The following is a 24127-nucleotide window of genomic DNA, read 5'->3' on the forward strand; positions in this document are numbered from 1 at the left end:
TAATTGGAGCCTTGAATAGATCAGTAATTCATAACATTGATTTCGATTTTTTTTATTTTTTTTTTAACAATGACACTTTTAGATTAAAAAACAGTCTGCAAGGCAGCTTTTTGTTATTAGTCTACATTGCAACTTTTTCTCGTTACATTTTGCTTGTTTGCTCTTTTATCCCTTTTTTCAATGTTCTTTAGTATAGTAATACTTTTTAGAATGTGTCATGAACCATTAATAAATTAACTTTGGAAGACCGCTGGCCTACACTGCAAAAAGTTAGTGTTCAAAAACAAGGGAAAAAAATACAAAAATTAGAGGTATTTAATTAGAACTAAGCAAAATGATCTGCCAAAAGAACAAGAACATTTGTCTTGTCAAGACTTTCCAAAACAAGTAAAATTAGCTAACCTCAATGAACCCAAAAATACCTTAAAATAAGTATATTCTCACTAATAACAACTGCACTACTATATGAGTACGTATTTTCTATTGTTTCATTGAATATAAAACAGCAAAGTCCATTTCGCTGTCATCTGTTTTAATTATGAGAGACAATTGTGTCAAAGTCATGTTTTTTTTTTTACATGCTTGAAATAAGAAATAATTACTTTTAAAAAGTCGTTTTATACTTGTGAGTGTTGATGACACAGCTTTGCAACAGTTGATATTCTAGTTTCAAGCATGTTTTACTCAATATAGGTCATCAAATCTCAGCAACAAGCTGTAATATCTTACTAAGATCATTTAGGACCAAAACCCTTAAAACAAGTAAAACACTAACATAAAATCTGCTTAGTGAGAAGAATGATCTTATCAGACAGAAAATAAGCAAATATCACCCTTATTTGAGATATTTCATCTTACTTAGATTTTTGTTTTTTCAGTGTATTTGTGCATAAACCCAACATGAGGTGGCCGCGGTGATTAAAAAAGACTAAGCGTAAAGTCAACACTGGCACTTCTGTTCACAGATTAAATACAGAAAGCAGAAGTTGTCATTTGTGTCAGACTTGACTGCACACGAAAGGCAGACACTTCTTCTTATTGAGCCCCTCTCCTTCTTCTTCTTCCCAGCGGCGATGGCGGAGACGGAGGTCAGCTACGCCTCGGTTGTCTTCAGGAGTGTCGGGCATTCACCATCCAGAGGTGAGTCCTTCTTGATGGATCGTCAACACCATTCATGTTGGAAACAATACTCTATGTCCTGGTCCACTGTATACAAATTTCGACAGTTTTTTCAGTAAAGAAATATGACAATTTAGTCGCCAGAATTTTACCGTACAATTTAAAGTGGGTTTTGCAGCAAATTACTGCAAATTTGTACCATTGTTATTTTTACGCTAAGCCGCCAGTTTGTTTTTATATAATATCTACATTGGTTTGTACAGTGCATTACTGTAAATGGTAGAACGGTATCACTTGTATTTTTATGGTAACATTTTGGCGACTGAGCTGCCATTTTTTGCCGTAAAATCTACTCAATTTTTTTTTTTTAAAGTGTAGACATTTTAATTAATGAGTCACCTGCCATCATGGAAAGAAAAAAAATGTAAAAAGAAAAAAAATTAATTAAATTGTTATATGTATTCAGTGATTATACTATAAAGTTATTTTCCATTTAACTTCACCAGTTTTAGATTATTTTTATTCAAAATCGCTGAATTTTCACATTTGCCGTTCAAACACTGAGAAGAGACGGTGCGGTGATCAGCAGCCAGTTGAGGCACGTCACTCAGTTGTGCCTCAACATGGATTGCGGACTCGGCTAACTGCTGGCCTGCTGTGCAGTGAGACCGTACTGCTATATGAATTATATTATACTATTCCATAGTTTAGTTAGCTGAGGTATATAATGTACAGTGTATTTTGTCAACAACTGTATATTTCTTGTGCTGAGCAATCATAAAACTGCTGCGAAGACGCACTGTGTGAGGCTCGCAGTAATCCCGCCTCCTGGTGCCGGTTAATGCACCCCCGCCGCAGAATGCACCCCCCGACAGGAGCGCCACACCAACCAAAGCCCACACCCAAAGCCTCCACGTGCAAGACCGAATCCACCCAAAAAAAGTCACTTAACAAGAAGCCAAAAAGTGCAAAAACAACAATGCTCGCGCCGGAGGAGCCGTGAACGACTGCAGGGACACAACATTAGGTACACCTGCAGACTGCAGCACGGATTTCATATTTCATTCATTCACAACTCCTCCAACACGAACACCACTGTTCCCGCACTTATAAGTAAAGGTAAGACCATAATAACGTTTTTTTAATTAAATGTGCTTTTTTTGTGCTACAGTTTGTATGTGTAAAGTTAAAGTTAAGTACCAATGATTGTCACACACACACTAGGTGTGGTGAAATGTGTCCTCTGCATTTGACCCATCCCTTGATCACCCCCTGGGAGGTGAGGGGAGCAGTGGGCAGCAGCGGCGCCGCGCCCGGGAATAATATTTGGTGATTTAACCCCCAATTCCAACCCTTGATGCTGAGTGCCAAGCAGGTAAGAATGCTGGTATGAGCTTTTAAACATAACCCGTTAACTGCTGCCAATCAAATGGTGAATAAGATACTCTTTAGGGTTCATATGTTTGTAAATCTGACTGTGATGAAGTCAGTGCCTCACCAGCCATCAACCTCACCGCACGTCACTGTGTAAATGGTAAATAAAAACAGAATACAATGATTTGCTAATCCTTTTCAACCTATATTCTATTGAATAGACAGCAAACACAAGATACTTAACGTTCGAACTGGTAAACGGTGTTATTTGTTGCAAATATTAGCTCATTTGGAATTTGATGCCTGAAACATGTTTCAAAAAAGATGGCACATGTGGCAAAAAAGACTGAGAAAGTTGAGGAATGCTCATCAAACACTTATTTGGAACATCCCATGGATAGTTGGCATTTGATTAACTTTAAATATTTTCTGGTATGGACTAAAAAACAATGTCAATAAATGTATTCTTTTTTTGTAAGTTAATATACAGTGCATCCAGAAAATATTCACAAGGCTTCACTTTTTCCACATTTTATTATGTGACAGCCTTATTCCAAAATGGAATTAATGCATTTTTGTCCTCAAAATTCCACACATAATGACGATGTGAAACCGTTTTTTTTTGTTTAGTTTTTTTTATCTTTTACAAATGTATTAAAAATAAACAACTAAGAAATGACATGTACGAGTATTACCAACATTTGCCATGAAGCTCCAAAGTGAGTTCAGGTGCATCCTGTTTCAACTGATCATCCTTGAGATGTTCTTGCAGCTTAAGTGGAGTCCACCTGTGGTAAATTCAGTTGGTTGGACATGATTTGGAAAGGCACACACCTGTCTATGACAGTGCACAAATTAAGAATTAAGTCAAAGGAATTGTCTGTAGACCTACGGGACAGGATTGTTTGGAGGCACAAATCTGGGGAAGGGTACAGAAAAATATCTGCTGCCTTGAAGGTCCCAATGAGCATGGTGACCTCCATCATTTGTAAATCGAGGAAGTTTAGAATCACCAGGACTCTTCCCAGAACTGGCCAGCCGTCTGAACTAAGCGATCTGGGGAGAAGGACCTTGGTCAGGGAGATGACCAAGAACCCCATGGTCACTCTGTCAGGGCTACAGCATTCCTCTGTGGAGAGAGGAGAACCTTCCAGAAGGACAACCAACTCTGCAGCAATCCACCAATCAGGCCTGTATGGTAGAGTGGCCAGACGGAAGCCATTTCTTGGTAAAAAGACTCTCAGACCATGAGAAACTAAATTCTCTGGTCTGATGAGACAAAGATTGAAGTCTTTGCCGTGAATGCCAGGCGTCATGTTTGGAGGAAACCAGGCCTAAACCCTCACCAGGCCTATACCATCCCTACAGTGAAGCATGGTGGTGGCAGCATCAATCAATCAATCAATGTTTATTTATATAGCCCTAAATCACAAGTGTCTCAAAGGGCTGCACAAGCCACAACGACATCCTCGGTACAGAGCCCACATAAGGGCAAGGAAAAACTCACCCCAGTGGAACGTGGATGTGAATGACTATGAGAAACCTTGGAGAGGTATGTGGGTAACCCCCCCCCCCCCCCCCCCTCTAGTGGAGACCGAATGCAATGGATGTCGAGTGGGTCTGACATAATATTGTGAGAGTACAGTCCATAGTGGATTCAACATAATAGTGAGAGTCCAGTCCATAGTGGGGCCAGCAGGACACCATCCCGAGCGGAGACGGGTCAGCAGCGCAGAGATGTTCCCAACCGATGCACAGGTGAGCGGTCCACCCCGGGTCCCGACTCTGGACAGCCAGCACTTCATCCCTGGCCACCGGACCTGTGTGTCTTCCCCTCCACAAGGGATAGGGGGAGCAGAGGAGAAAGGAAAAGAAACGGCAGATCAACTGGTCGAAAAAGGGGGTCTATTTAAAGGCTAGAGTATACAAATGAGTTTTAAGATGGGACTTAAATGCTTCTACTGAGGTAGCATCTCTAACTGTTACCGGGAGGGCATTCCATAGTACAGGAGCCCGAATAGAAAACGCTCTATAGCCCGCAGACTTTTTTTGGGCTCTGGGAATCACTAATAAGCCGGAGTTCTTTGAACGCAGATTTCTTGCCGGGACATATGGTACAATACAATTGGCAAGATAGGATGGCGCTAGACCGTGTAGTATTTTATACGTAAGTAGTAAAACCTTAAAGTCGCATCTTAAGTGCACAGGAAGCCAGTGCAGGTGAGCCAGTATAAAGTTAAAGTTAAAGTTAAAGTACCAATGATTGTCACACACACACTAGGTGTGGCGAAATTATTCTCTGCATTTGACCCATCACCCTTGATCACCCCCTGGGAGGTGAGGGGAGCAGTGGGCAGCAGTGGTGGCTGCGCCCGGGAATCATTTTGGTGATTTAACCCCCAATTCCAACCCTTGATGCTGAGTGCCAAGCAGGGAGGTAATGGGTCCCATTTTTATAGTCTTTGGTATGACTCGGCCGGGATTTGAACTCCCAACCTACCGATCTCAGGACGGACACTCTAACCACTAGGCCACTGAGTAGGCGTAATATGATCAAACTTTCTTACTTTCATCATGCTGTGGGGATGGTTTTCAGCGGCAGGAACTGGGAGACTAGTCAGTCTAGAGCAGGGGTCGGCAACCCGCGGCTCCGGAGCCGCATGCGGCTCTTTGATCACTCTGATGCGGCTCAGCAGCTTACTTGCTGAACCCCCCAACTTTACCGTGAGACTTCCGGATTTCAGTGCCTCTCGCAGAAAACTCCCGGGATTAATATTCACCGATTTTCTCCATTACGGCTATATTAAGGGCGTGCCATGATGGTACAACATTTGGCGCCCTCTACAACCTGTATTAACAGCGTGCCAGCCCAACATTTGTTATATAATATACATCGTCTGCTTGAACACGTACGTGACAGCAAGGCATACTTGGTCAACAGCCACACAGGTTACACTGACGGTGGTCATATAAAACAACTTTAACACTCTTACTAATAATGCGCCACACTTTGAAACAAAACCAAACAAGAATGACGAACACATTTCGGGAGAACATCTGCACCTTAACACAACATAAACACAACAGAACAAACACCCAGAATCCCATGCAGCCCTGACTCTTCCGGGATACATTATACACACCCCCCCCCCCCCCCCTCTCTGTGCGTCGGTTGAGGTGGGCGGGGTTTGGTAGCGGGGTGGGGGGCGGGGGGGTGTATAATGTATCCCGGAAGAGTCAGGGCTGCATGGGATTCTGGGTGTTTGTTCTGTTGTGTTTATGTTGTGTTACGGTGCAGATGTTCTCCCGAAATTTGTTTGTCATTCTTGTTTGGTGTGGGTTCACAGTGTGGCGCATTATTAGTAAGAGTGTTAAAGTTTTTTTTTTTTCTATACCGCCACCGTCAGTGTGACCTGTGTGGTTGTTGAGCAAGTATGCCTTGCTGTCACCTACGTGAGCAAGCGGAAGTCCCATACAACGTGTGGCTGATCAGGCACGCTGACTGTAGTGGGTGCTAAATGCTGTACCATCACGGCACGTATGACGCTGAGCCATTAATTTAAAACCCGCGTGCCGCACCAGCTTTCAAATTCCACATAAAGGTGTGGGCAGCGTGTCTGAGACCCCTGGTTAATACATAGCACAAAGCAAAAAAAAAAACTTTGGATGCAGTTATTTCATTTAAAATTTCAAAAAAAATTTGCGGCTCCCATTATTTTCTATAATTTGTGAAACTGGTCAAAATGGCTCTTTGACTGGTAAAGGTTGCCGACCCCTGGTCTAGAGGGAAAGATGAATGCAACAATGTACAGAGACATCCTGGATGAAAACCAACGCTTCCCATCCAACCTGATGGAGTTTGAGAGGTGCTGCAAAGAGGAATGGGCCAAACTGCCCAAAGCTAGGTGTTATAAGTTTGTGGCATCGTATTCAAAAATACTTCAGGCTACAATTTATTTTTGTATGAATTCCAAAAAGCTCAAAAATGTCTTAATTCCATTTTGAAATAAAGCTGTGACATAAAATGTGGAAAAAGTGAAGCGATGCGAATACTTTCCAGATGCACTGTAGGTTTTTCTTTGTTTGTTTGTTATAATAATAATAATAATAATAATAATAATACATTTTATTTGGTATAGCGCTTTTCAGAGTACTCAAAGACGCTTTACAGGATAAAAAATTAAAATATAAAACAGTTCAAAGTAATAATATAAAATACATGCATAATAATACTGAACATTTACAAGACAGAACATTACAAGACACAGAACACTAATCACTGGTTAAAAGTAGATCTGAAGAGGTGTGTTTTGAGAAGGCTTTGTTGTCTGTTGTCTTTAATGTTAAGGTTGCAGTGTAATGCAGAGGTGTACTTATAGCAATTTAAAGGCAAATGATAGTATTCATAGTTGCAAGGAGAGTGGGAGTGTGGCTGCATGTTTTCTTCTTACTAGGGGTGCAAAACAGAAAATAAGAGAAGCACTACTCAAATCTAACGCCTTATTTAAATTACAAAAAAGGAAATTTAATGCTGGGCTGAGAATCTTAACTATAATGTATTTTATGCCTTTCAAATGTTGCATTGTTACAAACAGCATATTAGGGTTCCTTAAAGGGGACATGTGTTGATTCTATTCTACATTTCACACACTTCCTTGTGGTGTAGAATCAACGGTGTCGAAATCTATCCTACACGTGGCCAAAGACGCTGAAGCTGAACTGAGATGCTGAAAGAACGAACAATCAATTTAGAAAATGTTTGAATGTTCGGAATGTTAAAAAGCTGTTAGGCAACGCGTACGCACGGAGTACTTACACGCGGACACAGTGTAGGGACAGAAGAGGGAGAATGGACATATTTTGGCTTGAAAAACAAACAAAAAACGTGAAGCTTTTCACACTGAAAGCATTTAAAAACATGGCTAGCTAGTATTGCGTTTCGACCAGTTGTTCCTCCCAGGGAATTCAAGTTGCTGGTCACTCCCAAGCTCTTTTGATGACACATAAAGCTGAGTAAGAAGGACCACCAGAGACAGAATAGGTATTTTGTAATTTATTTCCAAAGCCTTTGGAAATAAACGTGAGACCAAATCCCGTACAGAAGCGCTCACTAGCGCAGCTAAAATGGTCTCCTCTCATATCACGGAAAACACTCTTCTATACCGTCTCCCTTGCCCCCACCCTCCTTGTCCCTTCCTCCACAGCTGGGCACAGGAACAGATAAGAGAAGGGATTTATTGCTACTCCCCCTGGACTTGAGGATAACCAGAGAAGGAGAGAAATGGAAAAATACTCTCCTCTCCCATCTCTCCCCCCCCTCTCTCTCACCTCAACACATGTCTCTTTTGTCTCTTATCTAAAGTCGGCTTTAGACGAGAAGCAGAGAAGATCTCTCCTCACATTCCTAAAATACAAAGTTGGTGTTGGAATAATTGTTTGTAAGTTATCACAAAAGAAACGTTGTATTATGAATGCTGTCTTTCGAGGCCTAACAAGAGGAAGAAGGCTCGTGAAACGCCACTGTGATTTCAACACGGACAGATGGCAGGATCTGCTCAACTTCCAGAGGAACTCTCTTTGAAGTGTTAAACGAACTCTCTCTGAAGTATTTCACAAACTCTCTTCCAACTGTTTGGTGACCGAGGTCAACGCTGTTTACGACCCGCTGCCCTCTTGAAGTCACTGTGGTCAGGAGACGGGAGGGGTTATCCATTGTCCTCCAACACCTGCCCCAGCTGGATCCAGGAAGAGCCCAAGCCCGAGAAATCCCACTTCTTGGTCTTCAAAGCGACCGAAAACAATGACTGTTTTACATACTCCCCATTCCTGCTGAGACATGTGTTGGTGCGTGAACATTGAATATTGTAATAAAGAGGAGACGAAAACCTTCTTCGTCAGAGCGTGGTGTAGGACTGTACAGAGAGTGCAGTGGCCATGTCTCTCCTCAATATTGAGTCCAAATTGAATTCTGTCTCTGTTTGATTCCTTGCCTTTTGTCTTGTTTAATAGATGTCCTCAGTGTTTGAACGTGACAGTTGGCACACAGTACTTGCAGACAACCAAAAGATAACGAATAAAGAACACTAGCTGTTTTGTAATATGACTATGAAAATAAAGAAGTAACACAGAAATATGGATATATGTAATTATCTGCCTCCGTCACTAGCCAGCGGCTAAAATCCATCCGCAGTCGGCAGTGTTGTAACTACTTCTAAATCACTAATCCTCACCTCCATGGCGACAAATAAAGTATGTTTCTTACCTGTATCATCCCTGCAGGACCAAGAATAGCTAAACATGCTTCACTACATACCGTAGAAGGATACAATAGCTAGCCGCTAACAGCAAGCTAGCGCTCCACAATGTAAACAAATGCCATTGGTGGATCCACACAGACATCGTCTGTAACGATACCAAGCACAATGGCCGTATGTCGTCGAAACCACAATGATTACATCAATATTTTTTAATATATCAAAATCTGTTACTATGTTTGGCATTGTGATACCAACATTTGTAATATCACCTAAGACTAATGTTAAGTATCAAACAACAGAAAAATAAGTGATTATTACAAACTCCGTTTCCATATGAGTTGGGAAATTGTGTTAGATGTAAATATACCGGTAAACGGAATACAATGATTTGCAAATCCTTTTCAACCCATATTCAATTGAATATGCTACAAAGACAACATATTTGATGTTCAAACTGATAAACATTTTTTTTTTTTTGCAAATAATCATTAACTTTAGAATTTGATGCCAGCAACACGTGACAAAGAAGTTGGGAAAGGTGGCAATAAATACTGATAAAGTTGAGGAATGCTCATCAAACACTTATTTGGAACATCCCACAGGTGAACAGGCAAATTGGGAACAGGTGGGTGCCATGATTGGGTATAAAAGTAGATTCCATGAAATGCTCAGTCATTCACAAACAAGGATGGGGCGAGGGTCACCACTTTGTCAACAAATGCATGAGCAAATTGTTGAACAGTTTAAGAAAAACTTTTCTCAACCAGCTATTGCAAGGAATTTAGGGATTTCACCATCTACGGTCCGTAATATCATCAAAGGGTTCAGAGAATTTGGAGAAATCACTGCACGTAAGCACCTAAGCCCGTGACCTTCGATCCCTCAGGCTGTACTGCATCAACAAGCGACATCAGTGTGTAAAGGATATCACCACATGGGCTCAGGAACACTTCAGAATCCCACTGTCAGTAACTACAGTTGGTCGCTACATCTGTAAGTGCAAGTTAAAACTCTCCTAAGCAAGGCGTAAACCGTTTATCAACAACACCCAGAAATGCCGTCGGCTTCGCTGGGCCTGAGCTCATCTATGATGAACTGATACAAAGTGGAAAAGTGTTCTATGGTCTGACGAGTCCACATTTCAAATTGTTTTTGGAAACTGTGGACGTCGTGTCCTCCGGACCAAAGAGGAAAAGAACCATCCGGATTGTTATAGGCGCAAAGTGTAAAATCCAGCATCTGTGATGGTATGGGGGTGTATTAATGCCCAAGACATGGGTAACTTACACATCTGTGAAGGCGCCATTAATGCTGAAAGGTACATACAGGTTTTGGAGCAACATATGTTGCCATCCTAGCAACGTTACCATGGACGCCCCTGCTTATTTCAGCAAGACAATGCCAAGCCACGTGTTACATCAACGTGGCTTCATAGTAAAAGAGTGCGGGTACTAGACTGGCCTGCCTGTAGTCCAGACCTGTCTCCCATTGAAAATGTGTGGCACATTATGAAGCCTAAAATACCACAACGGAGACCCCCGGACTGTTGAACAATTTAAGCTGTACATCAAGCAAGAATGGGAAAGAATTCCACCTGAAAAGCTTAAAAAATGTGTCTCCTCAGTTACCAAACGTTTACTGAGTGTTGTTAAAAGGAAAGGCCATGTAACACAGTGGTGAACATGCCCTTTCCCAACTACTTTGGCACGTGTTGCAGCCATGAAATTCTAAGTTAATTATTATTTGCAAAAAAAAAATAAAGTTTATGAGTTTGAACATCAAATATCTTGTCTTTGTAGTGCATTCAACTGAATATGGGTTGAAAAGGATTTGCAAATCATTGTATTCCGTTTATATTTACATCTAACACAATTTCCTAACTCATATGGAAACGGGGTTTGTACATTTGAACAGGAATCTATGTAGAACCAACATGTTGGTATCCACGCAACCCTATAATGGAATGTAGAATGTATGTAGAACCGGTTTGAATGCCGGAGATCAGGCAACATACTGTGTGCTTTTACTGCCATCCAGTGTCTTACTTTTAAGTCTGTGTGGTATAAAATGAGTACAACATCAACCCAGTATTTGCTTTGCAATTTTTCTTCAAGTCATGTGCTTTTTTTTTTAGGTTAAGGTTACAAGGAACACTTCAAACATTGATGGCAAATTCATAAAATCACAAGATTTAATGTTACTGTGAAAACTTCAGCAACTTTCAGGCATTTTTGACCGCAATATTTTGAAAAAAAGCCTGTGGAATCCTGGAGGACTGTTGGAAGAAAAACATGTTGTTGTTTTGTCGTAGCACACGAGGCAGAAGAAACACTGTACGATGAGGTCAAAGTTGAAAACGGTCTCCATGGCGACGTAAAGGGTACGTTGGTGTTCTGCTCCCGAGGCTCGAACTTCCCCGTCTGCTGACCAAACGTTGATCGATTGTGCTCTTATAAAAAGGGAGGGAGTCCAAGACCAGAGACCAGGACGTGGAGGACAGTCGTAAAGCTGCCGACGACGCCGCACCGAACCCCAAAGAAGCACGGAGTCGTCATCCCAGTCTGCTGTTAGCTTGCTGCGCCATGCTACTCTGTGTCACGCTGATGCTCGCCATCGTGGCCGTCTTCTTCTACCGTGAGTGTCACGCCAATCCACTTCCTGTTGTCAATCAATCACTACAACTACAAAAAACTACTATACGCTCCTTCAACTACAATAAAATACAATACACGACTACATTAAACTACAATACACTCCTACAACAACAATACACAACTACATTAAGCTACAATACACTCCTACAATGACAATACACTACTACATTACACTACAATACACGCCTACAACGACAATACACAACTACATTAAGGTACAACACACTCCAACGACAATATAATACAATACACTACCACATTAAACTACAATACACTCCTATAACGACAATACATGACTACATTAAGCTACAATACACTCCTACAACTACAATAAAATACAATACACTACTACATTAAACTACAATACACTCCTACGACAATACACTACTACATTAAACTACAATACACTACTACATTAAGCTACAATACACTCTTATAACGACAATACACTACTACATTACACTACAGTACACTCCTCCAATGACAATAAAATACAATACACCACTACATTAAACTACAATACACTCGTACGAGAATACACTACTATATTAAGCTACAATACACTCCTACAACGACAATACACTACTATATTAAGCTACAATACACTCCTACAACGACAATACACTACTACATTAAGCTACAATACACTCCTACAACGACAATACACTACTACATTACACTACAGTACACTCCTCCAACGACAATACACTACTACATTAAGCTACAATACACTCCTACAACGACAATAAAATACAATACACTATTGCATTAAACTACAATACACTCCTACAACGACAATACACGACTGCATTAAGCTACAATACACTCCTACAACGACAATACACTACTACATTAAACTACAATACACTCCTACAACTACAATAAAATACAATACACTACTACATTAAACTACAATACACTCCTATAACGACAATACACGACTATATTAAGCTACAATACACTCCTACAACTACAATAAAATACAATACACTACTACATTAAACTATAATACACACCGACAACGACAATACACTACTACATTAAACTACAATACACTTCTACAACTACAATAAAATACAATACACTACTACATTAAACGACAATACACTCCTATAACAACAATACACGACTACATTGAGCTACAATACACTCCTACAACAATGCACTACTACATTACACTACAATACACTCCTACAACGACAATACACTACTACTTTACACTACAATACACTCCTACAACTACAATAAAATACAATACACTACTACATTAAACTACAATACACTCCTATAACAACAATACATGACTACATTAAGCTACAATGCACTACTACTACAATACACTACTGCATTACTCTACAATACACTCCTACGACAATACACTACGACATTAAACTACAATACGCTCCTACAACTACAATAAAATACAATACACTCCTACAACTACAATAAAATACAATACACTTCTACATTAAGCTACAATACACTCCTACAACTACAATACACTACTACATTAAACTACAATACACTCCCACAACTACAATAATCAACAATACACCCCTATGACTACAGTAAACTACCATACACTACTACAAGAAACTACTATACACTCCTACAACTACAAGAAACTACTATATACTCTTACAACTACAATAATCTACAATACTGTACTACAACAACAGTGAACTACAATATATTCCTCCAACTACAGTAAACTACAATACATTAATACAACTACTATAAATTACAATACACTATAGAAACTACAATACACTCCTATAACGACAAACTATTATACACTCCTACATTAAACTACAATACACTACTATAACTACAATAATCTACAATACACTCCTACAACTACGGTGAACTACAATACACTCCTACAGCTACTGTGAACTACAATACACTCCTACAACTACAGTAAACTAAAATACATTAATACAGCTACAATACACTCCTACAACTACAGTAAACTACAATACATTAATACAACTACAATACATTACAATACACTCCTACATCTACTGTGAACTACAATACACTCCTACAGCTACTGTGAACTACAATACACTACTACAACTACAGTAAACTACAATGCATTAATACAACTACAATAAATTACAAGACATTATAGAAACTACGATATACGACTACAACTACAATAAGCTACAATACACTCCTACAAGAAACTACAACACACTCCTACAACTACAAGAAACTACTACAACTTCAAGAGACCACAATACACTACTACAATAAACTACTACAATAGATTAATACAACTACTATACACTGCATAAAACTACAATAAATTAATAAAACTAAAATACATTACAAGAAACTAAATTACAATACACAACTACGATACACTACAGCAACTACAATAAACTACAAATCACTGCCACTACTACAATACACTACTACCTTACACTACAATAAACTACTACAATAAACCACAACTACAAGAAACCACAATACACTGCTACAACTACAAGAAACCACTACAACACATTACTACAGCAACAAGAAAATACAAGAAACTGACATTTACAATACACTACTACTACGACAATAAACTACTACAACTACAAGAAACCACAACAATAAACTACTACAATACACTACTACAATACTATCTTATACTATCTTACACTACTACTACAAAAAACTACAATACACTACTACAACTACAATAAACTACAACACACTACTAAATATACTACAAGACACTTTAATACACTAGTACAACTACAGTAAACTACAATACACTATAGAAACAATAAGCTACAATACACTCCTAACAATAAACCACAAGAAACTACAACACACTCCTACAACTACAAAAAACTACTACAACTACAAGAAACCACAATATACTATTACAATAAACTACTACAATGGATTAATAGAACTACAATACACTGCATACAACTATGATAAATTAATATAACTACATTACACAACAAGAAACTACAATACACTACTACAATAAATTAATACAACTAAAATACATTACAAGAAACTAAATTACACCACTGCAATACACAACTGTGATACACTACTACAACTACAATAAGCTACAATACACTGCCACAACTACAATACACTACTACAATAAACTGCTACAACTTCAAGAAACCACTACAAATACAATACACTACTACAGCAACAAGAAATTACAAGAAACTACTACATTTACAATACACTACTACTACAACAATAAACTACGACAACTACAATAAACTACTACAACTACAAGAAACCACAACAATAAACTACTACAACTACAAGAAACTACAATATACTACCACAACAACAAGAAACTACCCTACACTACTATCTTACAATACTACTACAAGAAACTACAACACACAACTAAATATACTACAACTACTAGCACTAGTACAACTACAATACATGATAACAGTACATTACAACAATTACAATAAACTACTATATACATTGCTATGACTAAGACAAAACGGTACACTGTACTACGACTACAAGAAACTATAATACACTACTACGACTACAGTAAACTACAATACATCAACACAACTACAATAAATTACAATACACTATAGAAACTACAATACCCAACGACAACTATAATAAGCTACAATACACTCCTACAAGACACTACAACACACTCCTAAAACTACAAGAAACTACTACAACTACAAGACACCACAATACACTACTACAATAGATTAATACAACTACAATGCACTGCAAAATACTACGATAAATTAACATAACACTACAAGAAACTACAATACACTACTACAATAAATTAATAAAACTAAAATACATTACAAAGTACTACAAACCCCGTTTCCATATGAGTTGGGAAATTGTGTTAGATGTAAATATAAACTGAATATTTGCAAATCCTTTTAAACCCATATTCAATTGAATGCACTACAAAGACAACATATTTGATGTTCAAACTCATAAACTTTTTTTTTTTTGCAAATAATCATTAACTTTAGAATTTGATGCCAGCAACACGTGACAAAGAAGTTGGGAAAGGTGGCAATAAATACTGATAAAGTTCATCAAACACTTATTTGGAACATCCCACAGGTGAACAGGCAAATTGGGAACAGGTGGGTGCCATGATTGGGTATAAAAGTAGATTCCATGAAATGCTCAGTCATTCACAAACAAGGATGGGGCGAGGGTCACCACTTTGTCAACAAATGCGTGAGAAAATTGTTGAACAGTTTAAGAAAAACCTTTCTCAACCAGCTATTGCGAGGAATTTAGGGATTTCACCATCTATGGTCCGTAATATCATCAAAAGGTTCAGAGAATCTGGAGAAATCACTGCACGTAAGCAGCTAAGCCCGTGACCTTCAATCCCTCAGGCTGTACTGCATCAACAAGCGACATCAGTGTGTAAAGGATATCACCACACGGGCTCAGGAACACTTCAGAAACCCACTGTCAGTAACTACAGTTGGTCGCTACATCTGTAAGTGCAAGTTAAAACTCTCCTATGCAAGGCGAAAACCGTTTATCAACAACACCCAGAAACGCCGTCGGCTTCGCTGGGCCTGAGCTCATCTAAGATGGACTGATACAAAGTGGAAAACTGTTCTGTGGTCTGACGAGTCCACATTTCAAATTGTTTTTGGAAACTGTGGACGTCGTGTCCTCCGGACCAAAGAGGAAAAGAACCATCCGGATTGTTCTTATCGCAAAGTGTAAAAGCCAGCATGTGTGATGGTATGGGGGTGTATTAGTGCCCAAGACATAGGTAACTTACACATCTGTGAAGGCACCATTAATGCTGAAAGGTACATACAGGTTTTGGAGCAACATATGTTGCCATCCAAGCAACGTTACCATGGACGCCCCTGCTTATTTCAGCAAAACAATCCCAAGACACGTGTTACATCAACGTGGCTTCATAGTAAAAGAGTGCGGGTACTAGACTGGCCTGTCTGTAGTCCAGACCTGTCTCCCATTGAAAATGTGTGGTGCATTATGAAGCCTAAAATAGCACAATGGAGACCCCCGGACTGTTGAACAACTTAAGCTGTACATCAAGCAAGAATGGGAAAGAATTCCACTTGAGAAGCTTCAAAATGTGTCTCCTCAGTTCCCAAACGTTTACTGAGTGTTGTTAAAAGGAAAGGCCATGTAACACAGTGGTAGCAATGTGTTGCTGCCATTAAATTCAAAGTTAATGATTATTTGCCAAAAAAAATAACGTTTCTCAGTTCGAGCATTAAATATTTTGTCTTTGCAGTCTATTCAATTGAATATAAGTTGAAAAGGATTTGCAAATCATTGTATTCTGTTTTTATTTACCATTTACACAACGTGCCGACTTCACTGGTTTTGAAGATACAGTACTATCTTACAATACTACTACAAGAAACTACAATACACTACTACAACTACAATAAACTACTACACACTACTAAATATACTACAACTACAATAAACTACAACACACTACTAAATATACTACAGCTACAAGCACTACTACAACAACAAGACATGATAACAGTGCACTACAACAATTACAAGAAACTACTCTATACACTGCTATGACTAAGACAGATCAGTACACTCTACTACGACTACAAGAAACTATGATACACTACTTCAATTACTAAAGCTAAAAACTTACAAGGACAGTACACATGGACAAAGATAAGACCTTCTGGAGGAAAGTTCTGTGGTCAGATGAAACAAAAATGTAGCTGTTTGGCCACAATACCCAGCAATATGTTTGGAGGAGAAAAAGTGAGGACTTTAATCCCAGGAACACAATTCCTACCGTCAAGCATGGTGGTGGTAGTATTATGCTCTGGGTCTGTTTTACTGACAAATTTGGTGCAGTTCAGCTAAATTTGTTGGTTTTCTGACATGGACTTGTTTCTTCAGCATTGTCCACACGTTTAAGTCAGGACTTTGGGAAGGCCATTCTAAAACTTTAATTCTAGCCTGATTTAGCCATTCCTTTACCACTTTTGACGTGTGTTTGGGGTCATTGTCCTGTTGGAACACCCAACTACGCCCAAGACCCAAACTCCGGGCTGATGATTTTAGGTTGTCCTGAAGAATCTGGAGGTAATCCTCCTTTTTCATTGTCCCATTTACTCTCTGTAAAGCACCAGTTCCATTGGCAGCAAAACAGGCCCAGAGCATAATACTACCACCACCATGCTTGACGGTAGGTATGGTGTTCCTGGGATCAAAGGCCTCATCTTTTCGCCTCCAAACATATTGCTGGGTATTGAGGCCAAACAGCTCAATTTTTGTTTTGACATATTTTGGCAACACTGCTCTGTTGTATGAATTGTTTGTGAGCATTGTGGACCCTAATGAACTGTCTGCCGTGTCCCAGAGAAAACGGCGTCGTCCACGTCGGCGGAAAAGCAGGAATGTACGTCAGAAGGCGGCAATGCCACGCAGGAAATCCAGCAGCTGAGAGCCAAGATAGCGCAGCTGGAGACGGACAAGAAGAACTTGACTCGACAGGTGAAAGCTACGATGGCCGACTGGGACAAGTTCAACGTCTCCCGGGCTCAGTGGGCCGTGGACGCCTACTGCCCGGGAGAAAATGATGGTACGTTCCCGCCGCATTATTGTCTACTCCTACCACGGTGTGTTTGAAAGCGTGTCGTTTCAGCAAGACAGTGCAACGCCTGTCAACACGGTTGGATACATTTTGAGTCCAGTTGCTACCTCATCAACAACGCACAAAGACGTAATCGCAAGACTTGGGAAGACGCCCGCCAAAGCTGCAAAGACCAAAATTCTAACCTGGCTGTCATTGAAAACCAAGAGTACATGGTAAAGCTGTCTTCAACAGGGCTCTGCAGGGGGTCCTGGAAGTTTTGGTTGATTAGACTTTTTATACAATGTTTCTTTATATTCTCTATGCAATTTTTCCACTAATTTAAGCCTTTAAATACACATTAACACTACACTGTAGTTTAAGTAAAAAAAATTAAAAAATGGCAGTGAGGTGGCCATCCATCCATCCATTTTCTACCGCTTGTCCCAAACCTGCAGGCTTCAAGTAGAAACTTCAACAAATAATTATCATATCATTTCATGGCCCTGCGATGAGGTGGCGACTTGTCCAGGGTGGACCCCGCCTTCCGCCTGTGTGCAGCTGGGATAGGCTCCAGCACCCCCGCCACCCCAAAAGGGAATAAGCGTTAGAAAATGGATGGATGGATGGATGTATGGCCCTGCGATGAGGTGGCGACTTGTCCAGGGTGGACCCCGCCTTCCGCCTGTGTGCAGATGGGATAGGCTCCAGCATCCCCCGCCACCCCAAAAGGGAATAAGCGGTAGAAAATGGATGGATGGATGGATGTATGGCCCTGCGATGAGGTGGCGACTTGTCCAGGGTGGACCCCGCCTTCCGCCCGATTGTAGCTGAGATAGGCTCCCGCGACCCCAAAAGGGAATAAGCGGTAGAAATGGATGGATGGATGGATGGATGGCCCTGCGATGAGGTGGCGACTTGTCCAGGGTGGACCCCGCCTTCCGCCTGTGTGCAGATGGGATAGGCTCCAGCATCCCCCGCCACCCCAAAAGGGAATAAGCGGTAGAAAATGGATGGATGGATGGATGTATGGCCCTGCGATGAGGTGGCGACTTGTCCAGGGTGGACCCCGCCTTCCGCCCGATTGTAGCTGAGATAGGCTCCAGCGCCCCCCGCCACCCCAAAAGGGAATAAGCAGTAGAAAATGGATGGATGGATGGATGTATGGCCCTGCGATGAGGTGGCGACTTGTCCAGGGTGGACCCCGCCTTCCGCCCGATTGTAGCTGAGATAGGCTCCAGCGCCCCCCGCCACCCCAAAAGGGAATAAGCAGTAGAAAATGGATGGATGGATGGATGTATGGCCCTGCGATGAGGTGGCGACTTGTCCAGGGTGGACCCCGCCTTCCGCCCGATTGTAGCTGAGATAGGCTCCAGCGCCCCCCGCCACCCCAAAAGGGAATAAGCGGTAGAAAATGGATGGATGGATGGCCCTGCGATAAGGTGGCGACTTGTCCAGGGTGGACCCCGCCTTCCGCCTGTGTGCAGCTGGGATAGGCTCCAGCACCCCCCGCCACCCCAAAAGGGAATAAGCGGTAGAAAATGGATGGATGGATGGATGGATGTATGGCCCTGCGATGAGGTGGCGACTTGTCCAGGGTGGACCCCGCCTTCCGCCCGATTGTAGCTGAGATAGGCTCCAGCGCCCCCCGCCACCCCAAAAGGGAATAAGCGGTAGAAAATGGATGGATGGATGGATGGATGGCCCTGCGATAAGGTGGCGACTTGTCCAGGGTGGACCCCGCCTTCCGCCTGTGTGCAGCTGGGATAGGCTCCAGCACCCCCCGCCACCCCAAAAGGGAATAAGCGGTAGAAAATGGATGGATGGATGTATGGCCCTGCGATGAGGTGGCGACTTGTCCAGGGTGGACCCCGCCTTCCGCCTGTGTGCAGATGGGATAGGCTCCAGCACCCCCCGCCACCCCAAAAGGGAATAAGCAGTAGAAAATGGATGGATGGATGTATGGCCCTGCGATGAGGTGGCGACTTGTCCAGGGTGGACCCCGCCTTCCGCCTGTGTGCAGATGGGATAGGCTCCAGCACCCCCGCCATCCCAAAAGGGAATAAGCGGTAGAAAATGGATGGATGGATGGATGTATGGCCCTGCGATGAGGTGGCGACTTGTCCAGGGTGGACCCCGCCTTCCGCCCGATTGTAGCTGAGATAGGCTCCAGCGCCCCCCGCGACCCCAAAAGGGAATAAGCGGTAGAAAATGGATGGATGGATGGATGGATGGCCCTGCGATAAGGTGGCGACTTGTCCAGGGTGGACCCCGCCTTCCGCCTGTGTGCAGCTGGGATAGGCTACAGCAACCCCCCGCCACCCCAAAAGGGAATAAGCGGTAGAAAATGGATGGATGGATGGATGTATGGCCCTGCGATGAGGTGGCGACTTGTCCAGGGTGGACCCCGCCTTCCGCCCGATTGTAGCTGAGATAGGCTCCAGCGCCCCCCGCGACCCCAAAAGGGAATAAGCGGTAGAAAATGGATGGATGTATGGCCCTGCGATAAGGTGGCGACTTGTCCAGGGTGGACCCCGCCTTCCGCCTGTGTGCAGCTGGGATAGGCTCCAGCACCCCCGCCACCCCAAAAGGGAATAAGCGGTAGAAAATGGATGGATGGATGGATGGATGGCCCTGCGATGAGGTGGCGACTTGTCCAGGGTGGACCCCGCCTTCCGCCTGTGTGCAGATGGGATAGGCTCCAGCACCCCCCGCCACCCCAAAAGGGAATAAGCAGTAGAAAATGGATGGATGGATGGATGTATGGCCCTGCGATGAGGTGGCGACTTGTCCAGGGTGGACCCCGCCTTCCGCCTGTGTGCAGCTGGGATAGGCTACAGCACCCCCCGCCACCCCGTAAGGGACAAGCGGTAGAAAATGGATGGATGGATGAATGTATTTAATGAAACATTTAAGATAGCTTGCGATCAACGCGCTAGGTTGTCAACTAGCATTCAACGAATCAGTTTTCAGCTAGCAATTAGCATCCTAGTTGTTAGCTAGCGATTAGCGTGCTTGTTGCCAGAAAGCAATTATATACCAGTTGTCATCTAACAATTAGCGCGCTAGTTGTCAGCTAGCAATTAGTGCGCCAGTTGTCAGCGGAAAATAAGCGCACCAGTTTGTCAACGAGCATTTAACGAATCAGTTTTCAGCTTGTATTTAGCAGGCTAGTTGTTAGCTAGAGATTAGCCTGCTAGTTGCCACCTAGCAATTATGTACCCATGTTCATCTAACAATTAGCACGCTAGTTGATATTTAGCGATTAGCGTGCTAGTTGCCAGCTAGAAATTATATACCAGTTTTCATCTTGCAATTAGCACGTTAGTTGTTAGCTAGCGATTAGCACGCTAGTTGTCAGCTAGCGATTAGTGTGCCAGTTGTCAGCGAGCATTTAGTGTGCCAGTTGTCAGCGAGCATTTAGTGCGCCAGTTGTCAGCGAAAAATAAGCGCACCAGTTCGTCAACTAGCATTCAACGAATCAGTTTTCAACTACCAATTAGCACGCTAGTTGTTAGCTAGCGATTAGCGTGCTAGTTGCCAGCTAGCAACTATATACCCGTTTTCATCTAGCAATTAGCATGCTAGCGATTAGCTAGCGGTTAACATTCTAGTTGCTAGCCAGCAATTATATACCTGTTTTCATCTAGCAATTAGCACGCTAGTTGTTAGCTAGCGATTAGCGTGCTAGTTGCCAGCTAGCAATTATATACCCGTTTTCATCTAGCAATTAGCATGCTATTTGTTAGCTAGCGATTAGCGTGCTAGTTGCCAGCTAGCAATTATATACTCGTTTTCATCTAGAAATTAGCATGCCAGCGATTAGCTAGTGGTTAACATGCTAGTTGCTAGCTAGCAATTATATATCCAATTTCATCTAGCAATTACCACGTTAGTTGTTAGCTAGCGATTAGTGCACTCGTTGTCAGCTAGCGATTAGCGTGTCAATTGTCAGCTCGCAGTTAGTGTGCCAGTTGTCAGCTCACAGTTAGGGTGCCAGCTAGCGACGAGAGCACAAGTTTTCAGCTGGCGATTAGCGCGCTAGTCGTCAGCTAGTTACCAAGTGAAGTGAATTTAAATATTTGTTTTATATGTTAGTATTGCACAATAACAAGGTACCGTTAGGACTAGAGATCGGCCGATAAATGCTTTAAAATGTAATATCGGAAATTATCGGTATCGGTTTTTTTATTATCGGTATCGGGTTTTTTTTGTTTTTGTTTTTTAATTAAATCAACATAAAAAACACAAGATACACTTATAATTAGTGCACCAACCCAAAAAACCTCCCTCCCCCATTTACACTCACTCACACAAAAGGGTTGTTTCTTTCTGTTATTAATATTCTGGTTCCTACATTATATATCAATATATATCAATACAGTCTGCAAGGGATACAGTCCGTAAGCACACATGATTGTGCGTGCTGCTGGTCCACTAATAGTACTAACCTTTAACACTTAATTTTACTCATTTTCATTAACTACTAGTTTCTATGTAACTGTTTTTATATTGTTTTACTTTTTTTATTCAAGAAAATGTTTTTAATTTATTTATCTTATTTTATTTATTCTTTTTTTTTTAAAGTACCTTATCTCCACCATACCTGGTTGTCCAAATTAGGCATAATAATGTGTTAATTCCACGACTGTATATATCGGTTGATATCGGTATCGGTAATTAAAGAGTTGGACAATATCGGAATATCGGATATCGGCAAAAAGCCATTATCGGACATCCCTAGTTAGGACCAGTTTGATACAAAACACATTTTTACACAAGGTATAAAAGTAGGTGGTTCTTGCTCTATCAGTCTGGGGGTCCTTGGGCTGGAAAAGGTTGAAGACCCCTGTGGTAAAGAACTGCTGGTGTTTGATCAGCGCCACGGTGCATTTGTGTGTATCCAATGATCGGTTCTCTCTTGTGACGCAGGTGTTCATCTCAGATAAGAGTTGGGGCAGCTCGGGCACCTATGGCTACTGGGTCGGCCTGAGAATGGAGGTCGGTGGATGGAAGTGGGTCAACGGCCGAGAAGCAACTGAAGAGTAAAACGACACGCTTTGCAAAACACCGAAAAATTGAGGTCATCAGTGTAACTGTGACGTGCTCTGTTGCCCTCAGCTGGATACCACGGTCTGGCATTTCTGAGAAGGTCTGCGCCATTTCTGTGGAGTCCGAGGGATTGAAGGCTGTAGAATGCACTGAAAGACAACGATGGATTTGCCAAAAGGCGGCCTTATCACTTTAGACGCTGTGATGCTCACTCACATTATATTATAAAGATTCAACAACACCCGTGACCAGTGCTCTGAAAATTACTTTAAAGGGGAACATTATCACCAGACCTATGTAAGCGTCAATATATACCTTGATGTTGCAGAAAAAAGACCATATATTTTTTTAACCGATTTCCGAACTCTAAATGGGTGAATTTTGGCGAATTATACGCCTTTCTAATATTCGCTCTCGGAGCGATGACGTAACAACGTGACATCACATCGGGAAGCAATCCGCCATTTTCTCAAACACCGAGTCAAATCAGCTCTGTTATTTTCCGTTTTTTCGACTGTTTTCCGTACCTTGGAGACATCATGCCTCGTCGGTGTGTTGTCGGAGGGTGTAACAACACGAACAGGGACGGATTCAAGTTGCACCAGTGGCCCAAAGATGCGAAAGTGGCAAGAAATTGGACGTTTGTTCCGCACACTTTACCGACGAAAGCTATGCTACGACAGAGATGGCAAGAATGTGTGGATATCCTGCGACACTCAAAGCAGATGCATTTCCAACGATAAAGTCAAAGAAATCTGCCGCCAGACCCCCATTGAATCTGCCGGAGTGTGTGAGCAATTTAGGGACAAAGGACCTCGGTAGCACGGCAAGCAATGGCGGCAGTTTGTTCCCGCAGACGAGCGAGCTAAACCCCCTGGATGTCTTGGCTCACACCGTCCCTTATGCCACCGAAGATGATCAAGAGAAGAATATCGACCCTAGCTTCCCTGGTCTGCTGACATCAACTCCAAAACTGGACAGATCAGCTTTCAGGAAAAGAGTGCGGATGAGGGTATGTCTACAGAATATATTAATTGATGAAAATTGGGCTGTCTGCATTCTCAAAGTGCATGTTGTTGCCAAATGTATTTCAT

At 41.8% G+C, this 24127-nt stretch overlaps 1 protein-coding gene across 3 annotated transcripts in view; it reads left to right on the forward strand.

Annotated features, from left to right (window-relative positions):
* LOC133603802 (C-type lectin domain family 4 member G-like) overlaps nucleotides 1–23685 on the forward strand; it is a 72900-nt gene extending 49215 nt beyond the window's left edge. For 2 of the 3 annotated variants that reach the window (XM_061957075.2, XM_061957069.2), the window contains 7 exons: nucleotides 1069–1140; nucleotides 11062–11130; nucleotides 11211–11384; nucleotides 17769–17990; nucleotides 18054–18217; nucleotides 22914–23026; nucleotides 23103–23679. In XM_061957075.2, the coding sequence (XP_061813059.2) occupies nucleotides 1074–1140; nucleotides 11062–11130; nucleotides 11211–11384; nucleotides 17769–17990; nucleotides 18054–18217; nucleotides 22914–23026; nucleotides 23103–23229 (936 nt within the window). In that variant the 5' untranslated portion in view covers nucleotides 1069–1073 and the 3' untranslated portion in view covers nucleotides 23230–23679. Of the gene's footprint in view, nucleotides 1–1068; nucleotides 1141–11061; nucleotides 11131–11210; nucleotides 11385–17768; nucleotides 17991–18053; nucleotides 18218–22913; nucleotides 23027–23102 lie in introns of all 3 variants that reach the window. The other variant, XR_012050387.1, reaches the window with a different exon arrangement.
* Nucleotides 23686–24127: the final 442 nt, after the last annotated feature.

The sequence above is a fragment of the Nerophis lumbriciformis genome, linkage group LG04, assembly GCF_033978685.3.
Source record: "Nerophis lumbriciformis linkage group LG04, RoL_Nlum_v2.1, whole genome shotgun sequence".
NCBI lineage: Eukaryota > Metazoa > Chordata > Actinopteri > Syngnathiformes > Syngnathidae > Nerophis > Nerophis lumbriciformis.